This window comes from Episyrphus balteatus, chromosome 4 (genome assembly GCF_945859705.1).
Source record: "Episyrphus balteatus chromosome 4, idEpiBalt1.1, whole genome shotgun sequence".
Lineage (NCBI taxonomy): Eukaryota > Metazoa > Arthropoda > Insecta > Diptera > Syrphidae > Episyrphus > Episyrphus balteatus.
The window spans coordinates 30,560,911-30,586,121 of NC_079137.1; the positions used below are offsets into that span (position 1 = coordinate 30,560,911).

General features: G+C 35.2%; 2 protein-coding genes across 3 annotated transcripts in view; one reads left to right on the forward strand and one right to left on the reverse strand.

Moving 5' to 3' along the window:
• The window catches only part of LOC129917873 (sodium-dependent nutrient amino acid transporter 1-like), a 268,552-nt gene that overhangs the window by 82,784 nt on the left and 160,557 nt on the right, over positions 1 to 25,211 (reverse strand). The gene's annotated exons all lie outside the window — the stretch shown is intronic.
• LOC129917864 (uncharacterized) lies at positions 2,930 to 23,644 on the forward strand. Of its 2 annotated transcripts, none has more exons than XM_055998052.1 (4): positions 2,930 to 3,898; positions 7,871 to 12,340; positions 12,413 to 15,253; positions 22,499 to 23,644. In XM_055998052.1, the coding sequence occupies exons 2-3, from the start codon at positions 7,887 to 7,889 to the stop codon at positions 15,219 to 15,221; spliced, it is 7,263 nt and encodes a 2,420-aa protein (XP_055854027.1). In that variant the 5' UTR covers positions 2,930 to 3,898; positions 7,871 to 7,886; the 3' UTR covers positions 15,222 to 15,253; positions 22,499 to 23,644. The 2 variants fall into 2 exon arrangements, with proteins under 2 accessions (XP_055854027.1, XP_055854025.1); XM_055998050.1 differs by having other exon boundaries at positions 2,930 to 3,892; positions 22,499 to 23,643.

The following is a 25,211-nucleotide window of genomic DNA, read 5'->3' on the forward strand; positions in this document are numbered from 1 at the left end:
CAGGGTGGCACCCGACATTTTTTAGATAGAAGAGAGTCTTAGCTAAACATGATGTATTTTATAGACTTTAACTCTATCAAATATTATACACTTTGGCCAAAAAACAAGTGATTTTTGCGTTTTTTAGCATTTGGATAGGGTTGCCGAGTACTTGTCTGCATTTGCGAGGTGGCACCCGACATTTTTTAGATAGAAGTTACTATTATCTAAAATATGGTGCATAGTTTAGCTCTCTCGTGCATAAAAAGTTATACTGTTTTGTTCAAAGAAGATTTTTGTCAGTGTAGTTTTCATTTGAATGGGGTTGCCACATTTGTAGGGTTACGTTCTTTATATTATTTTATTATTTTTTTTTTAATATTTTGACTTTCGTTTGGCATTTAAAAAAATTTTGTATCTGGCCAAACAACAAAGATATGAATGTATTAGTTATGTGACAATTTTTCCTTTCAAATAGGGTTGCCACATGGAAGTTCACATTTTAAAAGTGGCAACCCTATTTTTTTTATTTTCAGTATTAACTTATCTTTCATTTGACACCAATTTAAACCTCTAACCTTATGAGCTAAGTAACTCGACGGTCGCCTCTCCGACTATAAGCCAGCACCTTACCAGTAGACCATGCTCGAATATTAAAGATGAGTGGAAAATTGGGAGCTAATAATTGAAACCTCACATTGAAATGCAATGTTTTTTTTCTAATGCGTTACAAACATACAAGAACCTCTTGGAACAGGTCTTATAGAACCCTTCTGTCACTTGAAAATACAAGGCTTCTTTAGAACGGTTCAAACAGGTCTTATAAATTTCGTCTTTAATTGATATTTACAAGGCTTCTTCTTAACACTTCTAGATAGCCTTAAGGAGACCTCCTTTCTTTCCAAAATGGATGACTTGCGTAAGTAAGCCTTATACTAAACGTGTACAAACTCTAGCTTGTCGAATCGAACAAAATGGACCTTATGCAAGTATAATTGTTATTTGAATTGACTATGTCTATGATCCAAAATCGGAGGGAAATGAACCACACACACAGAAAAAACCTCCCTCATTCTTAAAGCAATACCAAAACGACGGCAATAGCTTTTGACTGCTGTAAGTCCCGCTCTTTTTTGGATTGATAGCCATGGATATTTCTTGTGGCCACAGAGTCATGAATCTTGTAATAGAACACTATGGAATAGTTCTACTTATGGAAAGTATAATTTTTAGGTTCGCCCCTTCTATAGTCTTTCTTTCCTTCAAAATTTTAGTTTAAAGCCCAGTACGCAGATCGCGCTAAAATTTATCTTTCATACAAATTTCCTCCAAGGATAAATTTTAGCGAGGATTTTTAGCCAGGTAGTACGCAGTTCACGCGCTAAATTGGAATTCTCATCTACTACTTTTCAAAAAGTCTCCACTCAATTTAGCTCGCGAAATAAAGCTCAGCGCATTTTTTCACAGATAAATTTTGACATTTGTGTTCATTGTTGTTGCTGCAAGGAATAAGAGGCAAAAAAAATATGTATGTAATTTTGATTGTAAGTAGGTATAAGTAAATGTTACTGTGATTCAGCCGTTATTTTTAAATTTAAATTTATCTTGTCTTTTAGCGAACGCGTGTAGATACAAAAATTGTCGAGATAAGTTTAGCGCGATCTGCGTACTGGGCATAGAGGAAGGAATACCTAGAGACGCGACTTCGGTTGGTTTTTCTCTTCCACCCTACAAGCTGCAATGAGAGGAAAAACTCCACCATAGAGGAAGGAATACCTAGAGACGCGACTTCGGTTGGTTTTTCTCTTCCACCCTACAAGCTGCAATGAGAGGAAAAACTCCACAGTGCTTATATGTGGTAGTTTTCCCGTGCATTTTAAATGGCACCAACACATTCAACTGTGGAGTTGAGCTCAAAACAATTAAAAACAATTTAAGTGCTCAGTAGGAAATAAATTCATAAAAAAATAATATAATAAATTCAAAACACGAACCTTTTTTTTTATTTCTGTACATATTTATTGAAAGGTGGGTGTCTGGAGTGAGCTATTTGAGCTATTCAAGTTCATGTACAAACCAAAATCATGTTTAAATTCAAAATTTGTGAGGACATCTACTGGTGAAAGGAAGGTATTAAACGAATTGTACTTTTCACACGTATTCACAGATAGGAAAACAAGAGAAAAATAAGAGAGATTATCTGAAATTAAATTTGCGGGTGTTTTAGGTAAGGGGGGTACGAGTCGGCTCTCTAGGTATTCCTTCCTCTATGAACTCCACAGTGCTTATATGTGGTAGTTTTCCCGTGCATTTTAAATGGCACCAACACATTCAACTGTGGAGTTGAGCTCAAAACAATTAAAAACAATTTAAGTGCTCAGTAGGAAATAAATTCATAAAAAAATAATATAATAAATTCAAAACACGAACCTTTTTTTTTTATTTCTGTACATATTTATTGAAAGGTGGGTGTCTGGAGTGAGCTATTTGAGCTATTCAAGTTCATGTACAAACCAAAATCATGTTTAAATTCAAAATTTGTGAGGACATCTACTGGTGAAAGGAAGGTATTAAACGAATTGTACTTTTCACACGTATTCACAGATAGGAAAACAAGAGAAAAATAAGAGAGATTATCTGAAATTAAATTTGCGGGTGTTTTAGGTAAGGGGGGTACGAGTCGGCTCTCTAGGTATTCCTTCCTCTATGGTACTGGGCTTAAAGTGTGAAACAAAACGTTTTACATCTAGTACATGTATTTAAAAACTTAAAAAAAGTAATATATCACTAAAAGAATAGATTTTTCAATTTTTGCACATCTCTAATTTAGCCATGACAAGAACCATCACACAAACATTTGGGGTTTTTCGTTAAGTTTCAGAATAAAAAAAACAACCAACACACCCCCTAAAATTATTTGACATATCACCTGAAATTCCAAAAACTACCCTATTTTAATAATTCTTATGATAAGATTCAATAAAAAATAACATCTAAATAACATTTTTAAACAAAGTTAATAATTTTTTTTCTATTCCTAAAATTCTAACCTCAACCTCGTGTTTCCATACACATCATGTCAAAAACAAAAAAAAACCTTGGTCGCATCAAAAATTAACATGTCACACTTAGCACTCCTATTCTCGCTGTTGGCTAACCTGCATTGAACGAAATAAAAATGGCTAACGCCAAAATTCCCCGATTTGTTTGTGCTCGCAATTTCAATTGAATAAAATACCAATTCCATCGCGAAATTCTTTCTCAAAATATAATTAAAATTTAAATTAAATATAACTTTAAAGTTTGACAACATTTTCAACAATCAACAAATAAAGTTAAACGTGTTAATTTGTGTTTAAAAATTTCGCCAATACAAAACCCACGATAAATTTTTTTTCCAAACTCCAATCCAATTGTGTGATATGAAAGAAAAGTGAATTTCATTAAATTTCATCTAAAAATCATAAAGAAAACTTAAAATTCAACTGATTATTGCTCAAGTGATGTAAAATTAATATTAATTTTGCAATTATTTCACAAATTAAATGTGAAAAAGAACTTTGCAAACCAGAAAGAAGAATAATTATAAATTTTCAGACTCCGCTGGTCGCGCAACACCCAATGACGCCATTTTTCGTTGGCTGGGCCACTCTGCGGCGGCGACCACGAGCACGACGGATCTCGCTCATATTTTACCACCACTATTAAATAAAAAATCGGATAAATTCTGTGCCAACATTGACGTTGTTGAGCTCTTCTCGACAATCGACCGTCAGTCGAAGATTCTTCATTGCAAAGGGTAGTTCTCTGATTCCAGCAGCAATTGAAGAAGCTATACCTACTCTAAAGGCCCAAGAAAATAAAGTAGAAAAAAAAGAAGAAAAGAGCAAAGCGATTTAATCAGGAAAAAGAGGTAAAGGTTCGTCGAAATAATTGCAGACATTTTTTCTTTTAGCTTGTTTATTGTGGAGTTCAAATTCGGTCGGTGCGACTTTGTTGTTTGGCCGCATGGCCTTCGATTGAAGCTAAAACAAAAAAAAAAGTTGTTTTTATACAGAAAAAAAAGGCGGGCGGGCGAAAAACGTGTTTTCCTTTCACTGCATTTCCCTTGTTTCGACGTTCGACGATTACAATAGGACCAAGTCCAGAAGTTTTGTTTTTTGTATTTTTCTTGCTTTTATTTTTGTATATGAAATTGATAACCAGATAAAGTAGGTACATTTTCAGAAGAAGAAAATGTAAATAAAAAAAAAAGTCGAAACAAATCTGACGACGATTTGTTACATAAAATTATTTACTATTCATCTTGAGACTTCTTTTGAGCTCTCTCGAGACTAATATTATGACCCAATTCTGTGGGGCTGACCCGAACAAACAATTAACGTTTGCATGGCTGATGTGCACTTTTATTTGTATTCAATTATTTGCATTCAACAAAACAAAAAAAAAACTAGTATTTATGTAAATAAGTAGTAACTTGCTTGTCGTCTTTTGTGTTTAGATAAAAAATAAAATTGTCATCAATAACTAATGATAATATAGTATCGCGGGCGCTATGGGGACAGGATAGTATTGAATATGTTTTGTATTTTAAATTATTGGATCGTCTAGTAATCCTTTTGCATAAGTTATGTTCTAGTGGAGGAGTGGAAACCCCTTTAACTCTATTTTCAGATAAAACTTTGTTCAGTTTCATAGGTATTCTAATATTTTTGTTATTACATATTTAAATGAAAATCTAAGGGTTGATAAACTTTGTTAGTTAAAATCCCTGGAGAACAAAACAGAACTGGTAGAGCCAGTTTTGGGACTAAATGGGGAATAAAACTGTTGCTAGGGTATTTTATTCTGTGAAAAATGTAATTTTTGTTTACCTAGTATATAAAGTAAAAACAAAAAAAATAAAGTAACTCGAAATAAATGTGCAATGAAATTTAGAAGAGAGGAAGACTATAGAGCCCATAATCTGGTAAAGGCCTTAACTACAAAATTTTCGATTTTGATTTTTTTTTTTGTATATTTGGAGTTAGGACGTTGTCTCTAATTTATTCTCATTTATCTTTTTAGCCTAGGTTTTTAAATAAGTCAGAAAATGCCAAATATTTTTGTTTTTTTTTTTTTTTCATTATGTGCAAATTGCGGTATTTAATTTTGTGTTTTCGTCTATAACTCAGAAGTATGAAAAATGTAGTAAGGGCCTTTAGCAGATTATGGGCAGTATATGAAGGGGTGAATTTAAAAATATTAAGCTAGCTTCTGTGAGAAATATACTTTCGATAAAAAGTTTTTAACTGTGAGCAGTATACCCTGCTCTGTTATGAAACTATCTAATAGTGTTCTATTACACGATATCTCAAATGACATTTTTCGCTACAGCGAATTTTTTAAGCTACAGCTGCATCCCATTATATTCAGCCGGTAAAAAACCTGAAAAATTGAACCTTATCAACTTCTGTTTACCTTTGGCTTTTGTGCAGAAGCAAACTATTCGAATCAGTGAACCGATAAAACATTCTAAAAATTTCAACAAGGTTTTGACTAACCGAAAATTCGGTAACACTTTAACCACAATTTTGTATTCTTTATATTATTTCACTTCAGGCCTGAGAGGCATATCGCCGACTTAGAGTGTTAACCTGCTAACTTCACTTTTGGGCTAGTGATATTAGAGGTAGGTAAGCAGTTCAAAAGCCTAGGGAGGGCGCATCGTCTGACATCAAAATTTTTCATTCAATTCCACTTTTAAGCTGGGGGTCAGTTCCCGATCTGTGAAACTGTAAAGTGATAAGTGTTATAACGTTTTTATAATAAATTCGATTTCTGATTTGCGAAAAAATTAAAAAAAATATCTAAATCTTTTCACATGATAAATTATTTATCACAACCGAATATTTTTGTGAAAAATAATAAACAAATAAGAAAACACAATTATAAAAAAAAAAAAAAAACAATCTCAACTATACCCAGATTCGAGCCTAGGATAGGCCGGTAAAAGGCAACTGCCTTATCCACTATGCTAATTCGAACTTATTTATTAGGAAAACTTTTGTTCATATAAGCTGCTAGAATATATTTTTGTCATTTAGTACTTTTTAGTACACATTTATCATTTATTAGGATAAAAAAATAGTTTTGGTTTTTTTCTTTTTTAACTCTCGAAAACGATAAGACATTTTTGCATCCGATTTTCTGTTTTTGTTTGAAAACAAATAAGAGCATTGAACTTTAAGAAAATAAATACTCTATTCTTTTATTTCATAAAACTTTGAAAAAAAAATAGCTCGCTTTTTTTGTAATTTTTTATCATAATTTTGCAAATTTAATTAATTTTTAAAAACTTTGTAGGTATAATAAATCAGCTTTATTAAAAAACAAAAAAATTAAAGAAGGTTTATGCTTTTTCAAAAAGGTGTTGGTGATTTATAATAATTATTTTTCAAAATTAAGTCAATTTTTAAAACAATTGCCCTCCTGTATAAACGGAGGGAAAAATACACTTAAATTGAATTGCAACGAACCCAAGAGCCAAGCGTCTAATTATTTTGGAAGTATGGAGAAAGCCTATAATTTTCTCCCAAGGCTAAACAACTAATGTTAACTGTACTTATTCATGACAGTGATACTTTTGGAGACTTTATTAATTTCTCAGAAAAGGCAGAAGGTGGTTAGATTTGAAACTAGAACATCTGGTGTGACGGTCCATCGCCCTAATAATTAGGTCACGTGACTGTAACTCATCTAGATCATATTCACATAACTTGAAACTAAATTCTAGTTAAAGATTCTAATTGTCAACTTTATCTTATGATACAAATTTAGGTCTAACTTTGTCCTTTTGTCATAATTTAAACGTGAATTTCATTTGCACTACAATTTTTTGACTGCTGCATTTCAACATTTTGGGTTTTGTTGAAATTTGTTTGGGTTTTCTCCGAAGATTCTAGAAATTATATTCTGATCTAGTCGTAATCGATAAAGCATATATTCGTCCGAAACTTGAGTACAATTGTCATAGCTGGGCAGGTACTCCGATAACTTATTTGAGTTTCTTGGATAGAATACAAAATCGGACTTTTTAAATAATGATAGATCTTTAACCGAGACAATTGCGTCCCTCGGCCATCGACGTAATGTTTTATGTCTCTCTTTGATTAATCCTCCACAAAACAGTAGAATTTATTTTACTCAAAGAGGTCACGCAAAAAGGAATAGTTATTTTAGTTTATTGAATTTAGTTTGTCAAAAATTCAATAAACTAAAAGGAATAGTTATTTGTTGTTTTTACCTTTTGCACCTGCTAAAGTACGAGGAATGATACAGATGTCGAAACCCATAACGTCGATACTTGTAGACTTCGACTGGTTGGCCATGGCTCTTAATTTTTTTTTTTTAACATATTCTATGGTAGGCAAAAAGATTGTATCTTCATTGACTGAAAATGTGTCTTTTTATAACTTTCTTCAATGTTATTTACATTTAGTTTACAATTTACTTAGGTTTACATTACAAATACAATACAAATCCCAGCTATAAGAGCTACCGTTGTATCGATGAGTGTAGTAATTTTTTGAGTGCATCACAATAATCTAATCTTAAAATCTTAAAAAGTATTACCCTAGTAATCCATCAAAATTAATTCCCTATTATGTTCCCTTTTTTTTTTTTTATAATTAACGCGCACATCAAGGGGTTATGAATACCCTTAAAATGTTATAAAAACACAGTGCGAGCTTTTAGGAAAAGAGGAGAGGACTTAATGAAATTATATTGCTCTATGTTTATTCCCTAGTGCCTTTGAGGCCTTGCATAAACAAACGATATATCCTAGTCTTATTTTAGAACTTAACGATAGCACATTTAAAATAAAATAAAATTAACTTGTCTTTTACAGCCTACTTTCTGTCATTATGGAAACTTCAGAATCGCAGTACCCTACAAATGATGTTAAATCTGCAATTTCACCAAAAGACGATGATCGAAATGATGAAACAATCAATGAAGAAAATAATTATCCACAGCGTTCACAAAGTACTTCATCGGATGAAGAAGACACCGAAAACCCACTTACTATTATAGATCAAAAAGATGATGAAATAGAAGATCAGCAAAAGGAAGAAATAACAGATCCGCAGGAAGACGAAAAAACAGATCAGCAAAATGAAGAAACAACAGATCAGCAAAATGAAGAAACAACAGATCAGCAAATTGACGAAACAATAGAAAAACAAAATGAAGAAACGCCTGATCAGCAAAATGATGAAACAATAGATCACCAAAATGAAGAAACAACAGATCACCAAAATGAAGCAACAACAGATCGGCAAAATGAAGCAACAACAGATCAGCAAACCGAAGAAATAACAGCTCATCATAAAGAAGAAACATCGGATCAGCAAAATGAAGAAACAACTGATCAGAAAAATGACGAAAAAGAAACACATCAATCACCAATGGACATACACCAAGGCGACACACAGGAGACAAATAATGAAGACGGAAATTCAACAAAAGACGAATTTCCCTCAGCTCATCAAGATTCTTCTGATACAGAAAAGGATGTGCAAAAAGAAAATGATTTAAAAACAGAAAATGATTTTAAAATAGAAAATGATTTCAAAATAGAAAATGATTTAAAAATTATTGAAACGCCTGTTCTCAAAGTAAATGGTAATCATTCACTTTCCTTAAACGACGAAGATACTTGTTCATCAACTACTTCATCAGCATCATCACATAACTTAGTAATAGATCACCCATTAGCTGAGGAACAACCTCCAGTGAGTTTACAAGAAAATAGTCTGCCCGATGTTCCAAAAGTAACTGGATCAAAGACGTTGAAAAGAAAACTGAGCCCCTGTGAAAATGACTCACCCCAATATAAACATATTCACTTAGATACTACAATTATTCAAAAAAGTCCACACAAAGAGGATAATCAGCAGGTAAATTCTATGTTAACTGAGGAACAAAGAGGTTCAATTACTGTTGAAAATCCGCCTCCACCACAATACTTTTGGGAAAAAAGTAATGAAACAGCGCATTTTCCAAAAGAAGAACCACAACAGGCAATTCCACAGTATCCGGAGTATCCGGTTAAATTTGTTGAAGAACGCGTTGCCCCTTTAACGTTTACGCAACAAATAAATGTTCTTTGCCAAGAACCCAATAGCGTTACTCTGAAAGAAAAGCCACCACCTCCGTATGAATCGTATTCTGGATATCAAAGTAGTAAAGCTGTATCGGATAGTCTAAACGAAATAACAGCTCCTGCTAAATTCTTATCACCTCAAACCTATGGACCATATCCTGTCTATACTAGCAATAACGTACCATCAACGTCATTTGCGACAGAAATATCTCCTTTGGTTTTAAAACAACTTCCACCACCACCAGATCCTTATACACGAGTTACTCCGATCACATCTGTTAAAGAATCAAACCAACCAATTGGTTCATATGAGCTCTATACAACACCTGCTGGCAAAAGTTTACCCCCTCCTCAGTTAAACTTTGAATGTTTCAAATGCAAAAATGCTGTATTTGAAAGTTTCTCTCAACTACGAGAACATCACAAGTCCTGTCTGTTCAGAGATAGTCCTAAAAAACTGGCACAAATCACTTCGGCTACTCCTGCCGATATGATTGTGAATGTAAAAGAAAAGACTGTTGCATTACCTAATGCTCCTGGCCCGCTTGAACAGACAAGTTCGGTGACGACAACAACAGCGACGGCGAAAAAACGTTTCTATCTTTGCTCATCCTGCGGTACCTATCACGAGAACTGGAATCTTTTCTTACACATCCGCGAGATACACAACCGTCATGTATGTCTGTATTGCATTCGATTGTTTCCCACGGCGGAAAAACTTTCGCTGCATCTGGAAATCAAACATGATCTCGAACAGAATCACTTCAACTCTGAGGAAAAACTTCGCAGTGTGTCGAAAGGTGATGGTAACTCCCGTTTCCTAATGTGTTGCACTTGTCAGCATGTTTTTTCCGAGCATGAAAGATTCTCAGATCACGTGTGTACAGAGTACATACAGCCGTGCTCACTGTGTGGCCAAAAGGGACGACATTTGAGCAATTGCAAGGCTAATCCAGAAAAACGACCGAAAGCAAAGAGAAAGACAAAAGCAATAACTGCTCCTCCGCCTCCTACACCAGCACCGGTAACAAAAGTAATTTGTAAAATACCTAAAACTTCAACAACAATGGCAACATTTTCGACACCTGGGCAAGTGGGTGATAACAAATTAAACAACAACAACCAGATGGCGTTACCCACGTTACCTCTTACCCTACACACCATGCCCACTCCGCTTGAGTTCTCTAAACAAAATGGATACACGGAGATGCCTGTTCAACAAGCAGGTGGCGTTGGTTATGCAAGAACGAAACCACCATCGGAGCACTTCAATTATCATTCCGATGATAGTACTAATATGGTGATTGATGAAACTTGTAGTACCAACAACTACTACAATCAGATGCCAGCTATCAATCCATTCAAGGCTTTGGACGAGCGAGAACGACAGGAGGCAGTGCAGAAAATTGCTGAAATTAAATCTACACTACCGCCTGATAGAGTTGCTGAAGCAATACCCGAACCTAAGCCTCTAATTGTTCCGAAAATGAAGCTTTGTGTACCAAAAGAGTTTCAAAAGGCTGTCGATATGGAGGTATCTTCAACAGATAGCAACGACGATGATGATCAAGAGTTTGACGGAGAACAAGAGTATCTTGAAAACTCGAAATCTGTGTCGACTGTTGAAAATAATAGGACAGCAGACAACCCAGAGGGCAATAATTCGAGTTCTGCTGATGAAAAAGATAGTGGACAGGAAGATGGTGGTGAACTTGATTCCAAATTAGATAGAATACTTAAAGCAATTGAAAAGACTCAGTGTGAAATTCGAAGAACAAAAGAAAAGATGATGAGAACTTCACCTGCAGTTGTTGAGCATGCAAACGAAAACAATTCCTCAGTTGAAGTTGTTGCTGTAGAACCAGTTCAGCCTGAAGTTGTTGCACCGGAAGAACCAGTTCCCGATGAAGTTTTACCACCAGAAACAGTTCCCGGAGATATTTTACCACCAGAACCAGTTCCGATGGAAATGTCTCCAGTAAATCCAGTTCAAGAATCTAATCAAGAACCTGAAGAACGACCCGCAACTCCGGCAGAGTGTGTATCGGATTTAGAAAATTCGAACATGAGTCCCATTTTGAAGAATGAAACTGAAAGTTGGGCAACTCCAGAGCGTGAAATGAACACGCCAACTCCTCCTCCAACGCCTAATTCAGCTTGGCCTTCTCCCTTTTTTCAGCCGGAAGATAGTCCAACCGTCTTGCAGGCTGTTTCTGAGCGTGAAAACATCGAAAACATGGAGAAAGAGTGCGAACACGTAAAAGAGCAAACTTCCGAAACAGAGAAAATGACCAGCTCTTCAGAACTGGATGTGGAAACCATTCAAAATCAAGAGGAATCCACAATGGATATCGAAGAAAAGTCAAAACAAACACCTCCAAACTCTTCGCCTTTGCAAGTTATGGATTTCAGTCCCATCATTGATGTAGAGAAGAAACTCGATGAAACAACGACGACAGAAGAACGCAGTCAACTAACACCAGAGATCGACGATGAGGACGAGGAAATCGAAGTGGTAAAGGAACACGTACCACCAGCTGATGGAATCGAAGTAGCTAGTGATGATATATTAATTACCGACCTGCTGCTTGACCGGCCGATTGAAAAATTCGAAATAATAGAATTTGTTCGATTGTGTGTGAAAGCAGTGTACTCTTTGTGTCTGTATTGCAATCATGCAAGGCGCATTGCAGTTTGTGGTCATAGCTTGGTCCTCCATCTGCTAGCTCAGCATCGTTTTTCTGCTACAGTCGATTCAATCACAGCAGAAGAACTTCTGCCTTCGACTATTGTGTCAAAGTTGAAGAGCTTTCTGCCTGACTTGGAAGAGCACTATTTCAATTTAGAGAGTTACTCTACTTGGCCGCCCAAAGAGGACACAACATTAATTCGCTGCAACGAGAGGATTTTCGAGTGTTTTCAGTGCAGGTTCTCAACGAGAATGCACAAGGACCTGTATTTGCATAACAGAAAAATGCATCTTAAAACAGCCATTCTTTGTTTTATGTGCCGGTCGAATTTCTTCAGTTTTAGTGAAATTTTGTGTCACATTTGTCCAGGAACACCAAACAAGGTAACAATGTTTGACATCAAATTTCGATGCTGTTTGTGCGATGTCGATGGAATACCCTCACCATTCCGACTGATGGTGCATCTGAGGAAAAAGCATTTCGCATGTGACATTTGTTTGGAGGACTGTCATGTACAAGCTAAGTATGTTTTGCTAATTTTGTAGAGATTTAATAAGGGGTTTGTAATTTTTTTTTTTTTTGTTTATTTTTCTAGACTCTCCAGTCATGTCTGGAAGCATAAACTTCATCATTTGTGTTATCGGTGTGGAATTGCATATCGCAACAAGATGGACATTACAAAACATCTATTTTGGAAGCACGGAACTGAAAGCATCATTTGCAAACGATGTCTACAAAAACGCTGGCGTCATGTGTATCACTTTTGTGTGCCTCCTTCGTCGTTTACATGTGATGTTTGCAGCTTGTGTTTCTCCAAGGCAATCTATTTAAAAGTCCACCAACGAGAACATACGGGTGACTTCCGGTATCCTTGTACTGAAGATAATTGTGAGGAGAAATTTGTTTCAAGAAAATTGCTGCTTAAGCATAGCATAAAGCACGGCCCTCCTCCTGAAATCAAGCCCGAAGAAGAGAAAGTAGAAAATGAGGAGAATAACAAATCTGAAGCAGAGGTCGAAGTGAAAGAAGAAGAAACTGTCCAGCAAGAAGAGAAACCTTTACCTGTTGAAACAGCTGATGTTAAGGAAGAGGAGAAAAAGTCTGATGACAAAAAGCCAGAGGAAACCCCTGAAGTTGGCTCAAAACGGAAAAAGAAAAGAAGTCGCAATAAAGAAAGCTTAGAAGATCTGAATTTGATTGCTCCAAATCTATCGGAGAGCGACAGTAGCGGAGAATCAGATGTTGAAAGACCTAAGACTGATGATAAAGATTCGCTGGTGCCAAATGTTATGCTTTCACCTCCATCTGAAGAAGAAAAGGATGAAGACAAAATGGAGACAGCTGATAAGGATGCTGGAAAAATCATGGATATTTGGGAGAATTTCAAATCATTCCAAGCCAGCCAGCAACCGAAAAAAGATGAAGACGATGACGATAAATCATTCACAGAGAGTGAATATCCAACACCGATTCTTCATGTGGCCTCATCGGATCATGATTATTGTGCAATGTATAAGGTACGAAATCGAGTTGTAATTGAAGAAAGGAATTCGGAGATTCCAGTTGAACCGGAGCCAGCCGATGTAACGTCAGACACTGAAAGTAAAGTTCAAGAACTTATGAAACGAAATGAGTCGATTTCTCCGACTAAAAAGAAAAGGAAATCTACTGGCAGTAATTCGTCTTCAAGTGGTTCAAGTTCAGATACGAGCTCTAGGTCGAGTTGCTCTTGCAAAACTAATTGTAGTTGTTCAAGTAGCAGCAGTGGATCGGGAAGTAGTTCTAGTTCGGATGATAGCGATAGTTCCACGTCGGAAGGACGTCGGCGAATATCTAAAAAGAGAGAAGAAAGAGCTGAACGAAATCGGCTCAAGAGTGAATGTTCCCAGAAGGTTAGTATTTCTGAGAATGTCGATGTTGGAGAAGCTAATGAAAAGGAGCCTGTCATCCCAGTTGTAATAAAGGAAAAACTGGAGCCTGTTTTCATTGAGACTGACTTGGAGACCGCTGAGTCAGAGACAGATGAAGAATTCTATGATGAACATCCTCAAAAACTTGCCTCCGAAATGTTGGCAGAAAAACGACTTCAATTGCAGGAACAGATGCGCCTCAGTCCATCACACAACTTTGACATAATGGAGAATAGTAGACCATCGACTCCATCACTTCCAGAGGAAATGTTAAAAGAGAAAAAAGTCAAACTTAAAAAGAAGAAACGTGACCGTAAGTCATCGTGCAAGTCACAAGCAGTTCCACCCATTAAACTGAATTTGTCGATCAACAAAGTGGAGATTTTAAACAATGAGTCGGTGATTCGAAATCAAACGACAATGCAGGTTCCTGAAGTTGATTTGATTCCTCCATATGATTTGATAGCTTCGCCTGGAGTGGCAGAGCCGCCAGTTGCCCAACAGCCAGTCTCAGTCTCAACGCCGATTATTCAAAATCACACAGTGAAGCCTGTTCCATTCTTCCATACTCGAATGAGTGAGGGAAGTAGTTGTTCAGATGCCGATAGTTCCCTTAAAAGATCACAGCGTGCACGACGTCCGAACAAGTTCTATGGTTATACAAGTGACGATGAAAATATGCCAGGCACTCCATTGATGATCGGAACTAGAACATTCAAACCACAACCGCCCCCGCAGCTAACTTGGAGAAAGGAAGACCTACCAGCTCCTTCGAAGAGTATTCTTTTGAACAAGCAGCCTCGAACTCCAAAAACGCCCGCTGGTCAAAAAGGTCCAACAAAGAAACGAATGCATCAGAAAACAAACAGTGCAAAAAAGAAACAGCATCGATTGCCTCCCATACCTACGCTGAAGATTCGGCCTCCGAAATTCAATAAGCCACCGTTTGTGGCAGTTGCTTTGCCTCCACCTCCTCCGCCACCGGTTGCAACAAATCAATCATATTCTTCAAGTCGAGATGAATCGGATGATACTGATAGCAGTGATGAGGATTTAGAACTTCCAGCAGCAAACACTGTGCCAGCGGCATCAGTTGTCCCAACGTGGAATCCGACTCCTGCACCAATGGTTACAGAAGCACCAGCACCACCCCCTCCACCACCTCAAGCAACGGTGTTCAATCAAAAGATTCCGCCAGCTTTGCTGCCCAATCCTGATTTTGCCACCATTCAGTATTTCAAGCGTAACAACATACGCTATCCAATAGCACCGCCAGCTGGTGCGAGACAGCCGCGTGATGGAGAGAGTGTCTATTGCTATTGTCGATGTCCTTATGATGAAGTTAGCGAAATGATTGCATGTGACGGAGAAAATTGCTTGATCGAATGGTTCCATTTCGAGTGTGTGGGGATAATGGTTGCACCACAAGGCAAGTGGTTCTGCGCCGAATGTCGGCCAAAATATTCCAATGAACTGTATCCGCAACTGTCGTAATGTAAATCTATAATATGGGGACAGATTTTGAGGTGAGTTAAAAGTGTATTAAATATTTGCAAATATCTTTTTTATTTTTATTGCGGGGAATATCCTTAACTGCGAGCGTTAGGATTTAAGGGGAAAATATCAAAAAGGAGATAGTTGGAGATTGAAGTTATGTACATTTGTACATATCGCTGCGGAAAACAACATTGTTCTTAATTTGAAATTAAAAATCGCCATAGTAAGATTCGGCCATCGTTTTTTGAAAAAAAAAAGTTCATATTTGTTATCTGCGATTGGTTGATGTGTTTGTTGGACATTTCTCCTTTATTTCGAAGTTCTATGCACTTAAACCTCTTTCATTTGTTGCAGGTATACACAATACATTTTATGTAAAATATTTGTACAAACTAATCGTTTTCTTTTTATTTTTTTTATTTATTTTTTTTTTAACTTACATATTTTATTGAAATCATCTGTTGTGTTCTAGAAAGGGGATTAGTCTACTACAAAAAATCATTGATAATGTTGATAAATTCGGCTTGCATTTACATATATTGTATGTCTAATAGGTCAAAGCCTCCAAGAATATCATTGTCATGAAAAAAGCGCATATCTGCTTACCCCATTTTGACATGGCGGTAAATTGTAGGTAACTTCCATTCTAGCAAATTAATTACACGGACACAAAAATTGTTGATAGTTGTTAGTCACTAGGCCTTGCTCTTTGATGGGTGCCGTAAGTATGACATGAAGAAAAAACCAATGAAAAAAAATGAAATGTATGTTTAATTTTTGCAATTAGACAAGAACAAATAGTCTTTTTTTACCTTTATTTAGGGAATACATAACAAGATTTTCATAGTTTTTATTTTTTATTACTTGAAAACAAAAAGTTTAACGCGAAAGTCGGCGTTGTTCTTGTAGTAGGTCTCCAGAGGACTTCCACAAAAACTTGTCTTGCGGTTTAGATAGATATTGTTGAAATTCTTCGTTTATTCTTAAACGGTCTGAAAGTAATTCTACCGAAATAAATAATCGAGACTTATAAGGAAAAATGTATATTCAACATGAGAAAATATTTTGAACTAACAATTATTAAAATCGTTACTACGATAAGTTTCAAACAAAATCAAATGAGTTTTTAACAAAACAAAACAGAACAAGTAATTATATCAAATTAAAGTATAATATTCAACACTCCCACTTTTTGTCAAAAACTCCCATTAATGTTCGTAAGAACTGAAAACGTTGTTTTGGTAACGCCTTCGTCAAAATGTCAGCAATCATTTCAGTTGTTGATACATATAGCAAATTGAAACAACCTTCTTCGAATTTTTCCCGAATGAAGTGATATCTGACATCAATATGCTTACTTCTTCGATGAAATTCTGGATTCTTAATTAATTGAATCGCACTCATATTATCCATATAAAATGTTGTAGCTTTCTTAATTTTGCTTGGCACCAACTCTTCGAACAATTGTTGTAACCAGACTAGCTCCTTGATTGCTTCAGAGGCTGCTACATACTCAGACTCTGTTGTAGATAATGACACACATTTCTGTCTTGTACTGCTCCAACTGATAATGCCATCATTATATTTGAAAACAAACCCTGATGTAGATTTTCTTGTGTCAATATCCCCAGCATAATCAGCATCGCTGAATCCACATAACTGATGAACGCCATTTGCTTTGTACAGAATGCCATAATTGACTGTACCCTTTATATATTTCAGAATGCGCTTTAAAGCATTCTCGTGAACCACCAATGGCTGCTCCATGTATCGACTTGCATTCCCAATTGCATAACTGATATCTGGTCTTGTAGCAACTGCCAAATACATAAGACTTCCAATTAGTTGTCGATATGGAAAGTTACTTGGTTCTGATTCCTCAAAATTTGTTAGTAGTTGGTTTGGATCACTTGGCACAGAAACTGGATTGCAACTCTTAAAATGGAATCGTTCTAAAATCTTATTGGCATAAGCTGTTTGATGCATAAATATGGAACCATCTGCTTGTTTGTCGATCTCAAAACCAAGAAAATAACCCACTTGCATTTGTTTAATTTCGAAGTGTTCTTGCAAATGTTTTATAACTGCTTCTACTTTCACTTGATCGTCCCCAGCCACAATTCCATCATCCACATAGATTGCCATCATTAATGTTTTTCCATTTTGACTACTTACAAACACACAGGAATCGGAATCACAAGTTCGAAAACCAAATTGATTGATGAATGATTTAAATTTTCTGTTCCAACATCTTGATGCTTGCTTCAGCCCGTACAAACTTTTCTGCAGTCTGCAAACTCGCCCACTGTTATCATTGAAACCAACTGGTTGTTCCATGAAAACAGTTTCTTCCAGATCGCCATTCAGAAAAGCCGTTTTAACATCGAACTGCTTCATGAACATCTTCTTCTCAGCAGCAATGGCCAGAATTGCACGCAAGGATGTGAAACGAACCACTGGACTAAACGTTTCTAAATAATCGATACCATATTCTTGATTAAATCCACGACATACCAGTCGTGCCTTGAAACGTTCGATTGAATCGTCCGGATTCCTCTTCACCTTGAAAACCCATTTGTTGTCAATTACCTTTTGGTTGCTTGGCTTTTCAACTAAATTCCAGGTTTGATTTTGCATAAGTGAATCAAATTCTTCCTTCATCGCTTTCAGCCATTTCACGCTTTCTTTCGATTGTACAGCTTCTTCATACGACTTCGGCTCTTCACTGATCGCCAATAAAGCCATCGCCATGGAAGCACCTTCTGGACGATTTCGCAAGCGTTTTTCTAAAATGTTGGCTGTATCTATTCTTGCTTCTGGAATGGGTTGACTTGGAACTTTTCTTGTTGTCTGCTGGCTTTCAGGTATAAAATCAATTTGAACATCTTCAGCATCTTCATAACTGGACACATTATCGACATTTGTTTCTTCGAGAATATAATCTTCTTCGATAATGGTAGCTATGGATGATTCTTCTACCAAAAACCTTACATCACGAACCACTGAGACACAATTGGAAGCATCAATGACACGAATACCTTTCTGACTTTCATCGTATCCAACAAAGATACATTTTCTTGACTTTGGATCTAACTTTCTTCGCTGTTGCTTTGGAATGTGAACATAGACCTCTGAACCAAAGACACGAAAATGATCAAATTCTGCCCGCTTGTTATACCAGAGTTCGTATGGCGTCTTATCTTTAACAGTACTAGTTCCTGTTCGGTTTAAGATAAAAACTGCCGTTTGTACTGCTTCCGCCCAAAGTTTTGGATTAAGTCCTTTGGCATATATCATCGACCGTGCAGATTCCATGATGGTTCGGTTTTCACGCTCGACACACCCATTTTGTTCTGGAGTGTAAGCAATGGATCGACGGTGATGAATCCCATTTTCTTCCAGTAACTGCTTGAAGGCAATATTTACAAATTCTAGCCCATTATCTGTTTGAAGAATCTTGATAGGATGACCACACTGTTTTTCAGCTATCTTCAAGACTATTTTAAACTTTTCAAGAGCTTCTGATTTGTTTTTAAGGAAATATACAAAACGAAGTTTTGAAAAATCGTCCTTAAAAAGTATAAAATATCTTGAGCCTCCAAACGAAGCTTCTTCCATTGGCCCGCATATATCGGCATGAATGATTTCACCACAGCTTAGAGATCTGTCTGGTCGCAATTTGAAGCTTAGCCGATGTTGTTTACCATATGCACAGCCATCACAGTCAAAATTTCCATCAATGAATCCAATGTTGTTATTTTTCAAAATACTTCGTACATGGGGCAAGTTTTGATGACCTAGACGTTCATGCCAAATGCGCAAATTGTCTCTTTTCATAGCCACCATTGATTTGTCGGTTGATGGTTCTATTACTCTGAAAAGCATCTGAAACATACCACCTTTTCTTGCTCCCACTGCTACAACATTTTCGCCATCCAATAGCTTAAAAGAATTTTTGTCAGAGCAGCTTGTGTGACCGTTATCCATGGCTTTAGTCGATGAGAACAAATTCGCAAATAAAGTTGGTGCATACAAAACATTTTGGATTCTTTTCTCTATCCAATCAACTCCATTGTAAGACAAAACCTTTAAATCGCCTCGCCCAACAGCTAACATCGTTTTTCCATCACCAAGGACAACACTGATTGGAACATCCAATTCTGTAAACGTCATAAACCAATCACGACGTTTACACATGTGGTTAGTAGCACCTGAATCTACGAACCAGGCATCACATTCTCTCAAGGATTGCACAATGTTGCTGAAAAAAGCTTTATCATCACATGGTTGTGTATGTACCTTGCAATCACGTTTCCAGTGTCCAGTTAGACCACACTTGAAACATTTACCAGGTCGCTTTGGCTTGTCTTTCTTTTTGAAATTTGTGAAATTTTTCTTCTTGATTGTACCAGTATTTCGCTTTGCCAGTAGAGCTTCACTCGTTCCAACTTCTTCTTTCAAATTAATATTTTCAACACCAAGGCGACTTTTCTCTACTAAGAGCCGATTTGTCAAGTTAATAATCGTTTGATGTTCCTTGGCTGTTGAATCCCATGCCGTAGAAAAATGTCGGTAGTCCGATGGCAATGTCATTAGTATTTTTGTTATCAACATACTATTGTCAATAGTGACACCTGCTACCTTCAATTTTTGCACCAAATTTTCTAAAGTTGAAATGTGAGTGGCAATATCATGAGTTGGATTTTTCTGATACAAGTAATATTGTTCTTCTAAAAGATGCTTAGCTGAATCATTGGTTTGCTCATAAATTGAATGAAGCTTGTCCCACATTTCTTTCGATGTGGAATAGTTACACAAATGAATGAGAACCTTGGACCCACAAGAATTCACAATAACTTTCTGAGCTTTAGCATCCGTTCTTAGCCATGCTGCCAAAAGGATAGCATCAGTTGGCTTTTGTGACGTTCCATTTACAACGTCATACAATTCCAAGGCCATAAGATTAACCCGGACTTGAAATTTCCACATCATCCATTGGGATGGATTAGTAAATTTTTCAATAGTTGAAATATCCTTTTCCATAACTTCTCGAATATTCTGCAACAGTTTGCTCTCTCAAATTTAGTTGATGCTTCTCGAAGTATTTCCAGCAATTATCCGAAAAAAAATTTTCAATTGCAAATACTGATTACGTAATTCTTCTTGAAATTCGTTCGTTCTTAAACGACCAATTACGTAATCGCTCGAAAAAAAACTTTCACCAAAAAATGTTGCAAATTTATTTCTTCTTACTTTCGGCGTACAACTGGGCCCATAACCTGTTGAAATTCTTCGTTTATTCTTAAACGGTCTGAAAGTAATTCTACCGAAATAAATAATCGAGACTTATAAGGAAAAATGTATATTCAACATGAGAAAATATTTTGAACTAACAATTATTAAAATCGTTACTACGATAAGTTTCAAACAAAATCAAATGAGTTTTTAACAAAACAAAACAGAACAAGTAATTATATCAAATTAAAGTATAATATTCAACAGATATCTCTGATCCAAATTATCAGAAATAAAAAAAAAACAAGAGATTCATTTTTGGGATAGGAGAATAAAGTTAATGATCGATTGAACTGTAAAAATTTTGATTTTAACAAAATGGCGGCTTTCCAAAGAAAGAAATCGTTTTTTCCCTTTAAGTGGCTTAAAAAATTACTTTACAAATACGCTAATTTCTGTGAAACTATTTTCCGGATCAATGTGAAATTTTCGGATAATATTCTTAAATGTACAGGTACATTCAAAATATGTAAAAAGACAAAAATCAAATTTTTTCAAGATTACAATTGGATATAAACGCTTAATTTAAATTATAAGCAAGTCTTAAGTTTATAGTCAACGAACTGCTGCTAGACCTAGAGGGAGAAGGTTTTAAGGTTATCGCCTACGCGGATGATGTGGCAATTGCCGTATCGGGCAAATACCCACAGACACTTGCAGAACTTCTACAAACAGCTTTAAACAAGCTAATTCACTGGGCTAGAGGATGTGGATTGGATATTAATCACCACAAAACGGAACTTGTCCTCTTCACGAGGAAATACAAGATTCCAGACTTCAAACTCCCTACAATTAAAGAGGTAACACTTACTCCATCCGATCAAGCTAAATATCTAGGACTCATTTTTGATAAAAAACTGACCTGGAAGCGGTATAATTTCTGAAAAACTGAATCTCAGTCTCTTCTTCCGCTTACCAGACCAATGTAGCGTGTTCCAAGCAGAAATTCTGGCGATTAAGGAGGTTCTCTCTTGGCTCAGAGAAAACGTAATATCCAACACGGATATTCGGATCTTCTCGGACAGCCAAGCAGCCATTAAATCTCTTGCCTCTGTCTCTACAAACTCAATCACGGTCCTCGACTGTCAAACATCTCTAAGGGAGATGTCTGAGCAGTTTAACATTCACCTCGTATGGGTGCCGGGACATATAGACATCCCAGGCAACTGCAGGGCAGACGAACTTGCCAAACTAGGAACAATTACTCCTCTTCAACCAGAAAGGAACAATATAGGAACACCTATCGCTACATGTAAACTTATGCTAAAGCAGGACGCTTTAAAGAAAACCAACCTCAGATGGACTCAGAGTAATACTTGCCTAGCTACTAAACAAATATGGCCTTGTATAAACTTGAAACGTTCAAAGGGTTTGTTAAATTTAAACAGAATGCATATTAGCTCCACCAAAGGTGTCCTTACAGGACACTGTCTAATAGGTAGACACGCAAAAAGAATGGGCGTGTTCTCCAACGATTTCTGCAGAAGCTGCATGGATGAAGAAGAAGAGGAAACTGTTCAACATCTTCTGTGCACCTGCCCTGCTCTCTCTAATAGAAGAAAACTCCATCTAGGAGAATTCCTCTACGAATACACTAGCGATCTAGTGAAAACGGACGTTAAAAGTCTATCTTCATTCATAAGAAGCACCGAGTGGTTCGGCTAGTGAGTTCCAACTTGCTAGTCTTTTGTGGTATCACAATGGATCCATAAGGGTCTAAGTGTGTCGGGTAATTTGCCTGACAGCCACCACTACCTAACCTAACCTAAGTTCCTAAGTTTAATGTCTATTTTGATGGAAATGCAAAAAGTTTAGATGTTACATAAAATATTAAGATACTGAATTGAAAAAAAAATTATATAAACACTAAGGAAATTTTACCTTTTACTTAATCACATTAGGTATGAATCAATACTTACAGTTACTTTATATTTTTCTACGTTTGATATTATAATAATGGTTTTTCTATTTTGTTTCAGATCAATATCATACGCAATGTCAGCAAAGACAGCATTTGGAACCTTATTATGCTATCGATTTGTAAATTATATATTCAGTGTTAAGCTTAAATCAGAAACATTAACAAGAAAAAAAGAAAGAAAAGTATCTTTTAAAAAAAACACACACACACACTTAAGAAATACGCTTATTAATTATAAATTAATCTTTAAACTATTGTGTAATATAATCTGGAAGTTTATAAATATAAAATTGAGAAAACTAAAAAAAATCATCATTAAATACATTAGAAGAAATATAGTTGAATTATTAATAAATAATTATTGTGATTTCAGGAAATTAAAACAAAACAAAAAAAGAGCTAATTTTGTTGTTCTTGTATATATGTATTCAAAATCTTTATAAACTAGATTCTATGTACAATTTAAAATAACTTTATAAATATTTAAAAAAAATAGCTCATTATAATTATTATTAATAATATTAACGTATAAGTAGACGTTTAAGGAATTATGTTGAGATGTTTAACACACATCTCAATTTACTAGTTTTTATGTTTAGTTGTGTACGATATTCATACATATATAATATAGGTGTATAAACATGGATGTGATTCTATTAGTTATTTCAGTAGACCGCAAATTATCCGACTTAAATTTTTTTATTTTACATTTTTTCACATAAACAAGGAAAGAGTTTTTTCTCAATTTTTATTCAATTCAAACATGTCTGTGAATTATTACAAAACAAATAAATTATTATAATCTAATAGTTAAACAAGAAACTAATAATTATAACAACAGTTTAATGTATTGTTAAATTGTTCTTGTTCTCTATAATGGATTATGTCAAAAATATATACTGATATACCCTACACAACAAATAATAAAAAAAATGAAGAATACAATAAAATACAGAAAAATACTATTTGTGCACGTTTTATTTTTATAAGGTCGTCGTAGGGTTTCGAACCAAGGTTAAGATAAGAAGAGTGTTGGTTTTAAATACAAATCGAAAAAACGTATTGATTAGCATAAGCATATTGGGTCATATGCAAAAAGATGAGATGGAGCCCTTTTTTTTTCCTGTTTTGAGAACTTTCTTAAGGTGGCATGTAAAAAAATATAACTAGTCTATTTAGATATCATATGTTGACCTCAATATTACACGAGATGATATCTTAAAAGAATTATGCTAGCCGGTTAATTTATTTTGCCATTTTTTAGAAGTAGGTCAGATAAAAATCATTTGTTTTTAATTTCTTGGTTTCCGTTTTTCTTTATTTTCTTTTTAGTTTTGTGCGATAGTGAATCTTTTAATTTGTTTTTTATTTTACTTTTTATAATATAGTTTTTAAAGTTTAAAGAAAAACATATACATATTATGTGGTACGACATGTCATATATCTATATGCGATACCTAAGGTGACCATCCGTCCCGGTTTTCTATAGCTTGCAAATTCCCTAATTTGTTATTCAAAATTTTAATTACTTTGTAAGGAAAACAAGAAAACAGTGGTTGGAAAATAAAAGTTTTTCTTATTTTTCGGACAAAAGCATTAACCAATTATTTAGTTCCAGCTTGAAAAACAATTTCAAAATCGAATTAAATAAAATTTAAATGTTAAAAAGTTTTGAGTAGGAATTCAAATAAAATTGCTAGTCCGCTGAAATAGTAAATAATAAATTAAATATGGCTAGTTACATACAATTTGCCGTGCTGAACATAAAATTTTATAATCTTTTTATCACTTTGCACGAAAATCACAAGCCAAATGAATATTAAAATTTAAACACTATTGTTATACTTTGCTTTATCATATGTCATTCTATTTACCATTTAATATCTACTTTAGTAGGTACATTTATATGATTCCTAATGGAGGATAGAACAAAATGGCGTGCAAAAAACTTGACCCTAGACATTTAAAAATAATAATGTTCACTTTCCTCTTTTTACCAAACATATAAATATATTGATGCAAAATAAAGCCCATTTAACATGAAGTTGTGAATAGAGCTAGAAACAAGAAGGAGTTCATGTTCTAACCAAAAAATTAAAATAATAATTTTAGTGGAGTAACTAAAGCTCATCTGACGCAGTTAATACAGTAGTGGTAGAATCTTCCTCTGCTATATCTAACATAGACCCTTACCATCCCCCACTTGACATATTTCTTGACTTAGGAGGTCATTTACTTGTAAATAGTAATTCTCAAGACAATTCATATGAATTTGACTTTAGGAGAGCTAATTTTCATCAGTTATCTGATAAACTTAGTGCATCTGGTATTGTAAATATTCCAGTTTCGTGTGACGTTGAAAACGCGGTGTCATATTTTTATAACGTTTTAAATAGTTGTATAGCGGAGATAGTTCCCTTGAAAAGATCCAAATACACAAGCATATGCCATCCATGGTATACCAAAGAACTTAAAACTCTCCGAAACAAAAGAAATAAAGCATGGAAAAATTATTTGAAAAATATGTCCCCGGAAAATCATGATTTATACATCTCTCTTTTTGATGAGTTTAAGACTCTCTCTAATAGTATTTATGCAGAATATCTTGAGTCGATGGAGATTTCTATCAAACAAGACCCTAAAAGTTTTTGGAAATTCGTCAATTCAAAAAAAAAGTCTGACGGCTATCCAGTCAACTTTAATTATAACAATAATATCTTAAAAAGTACTATTGAGATCTCTGACGCGTTTGCAAATAACTTTAGTCAATC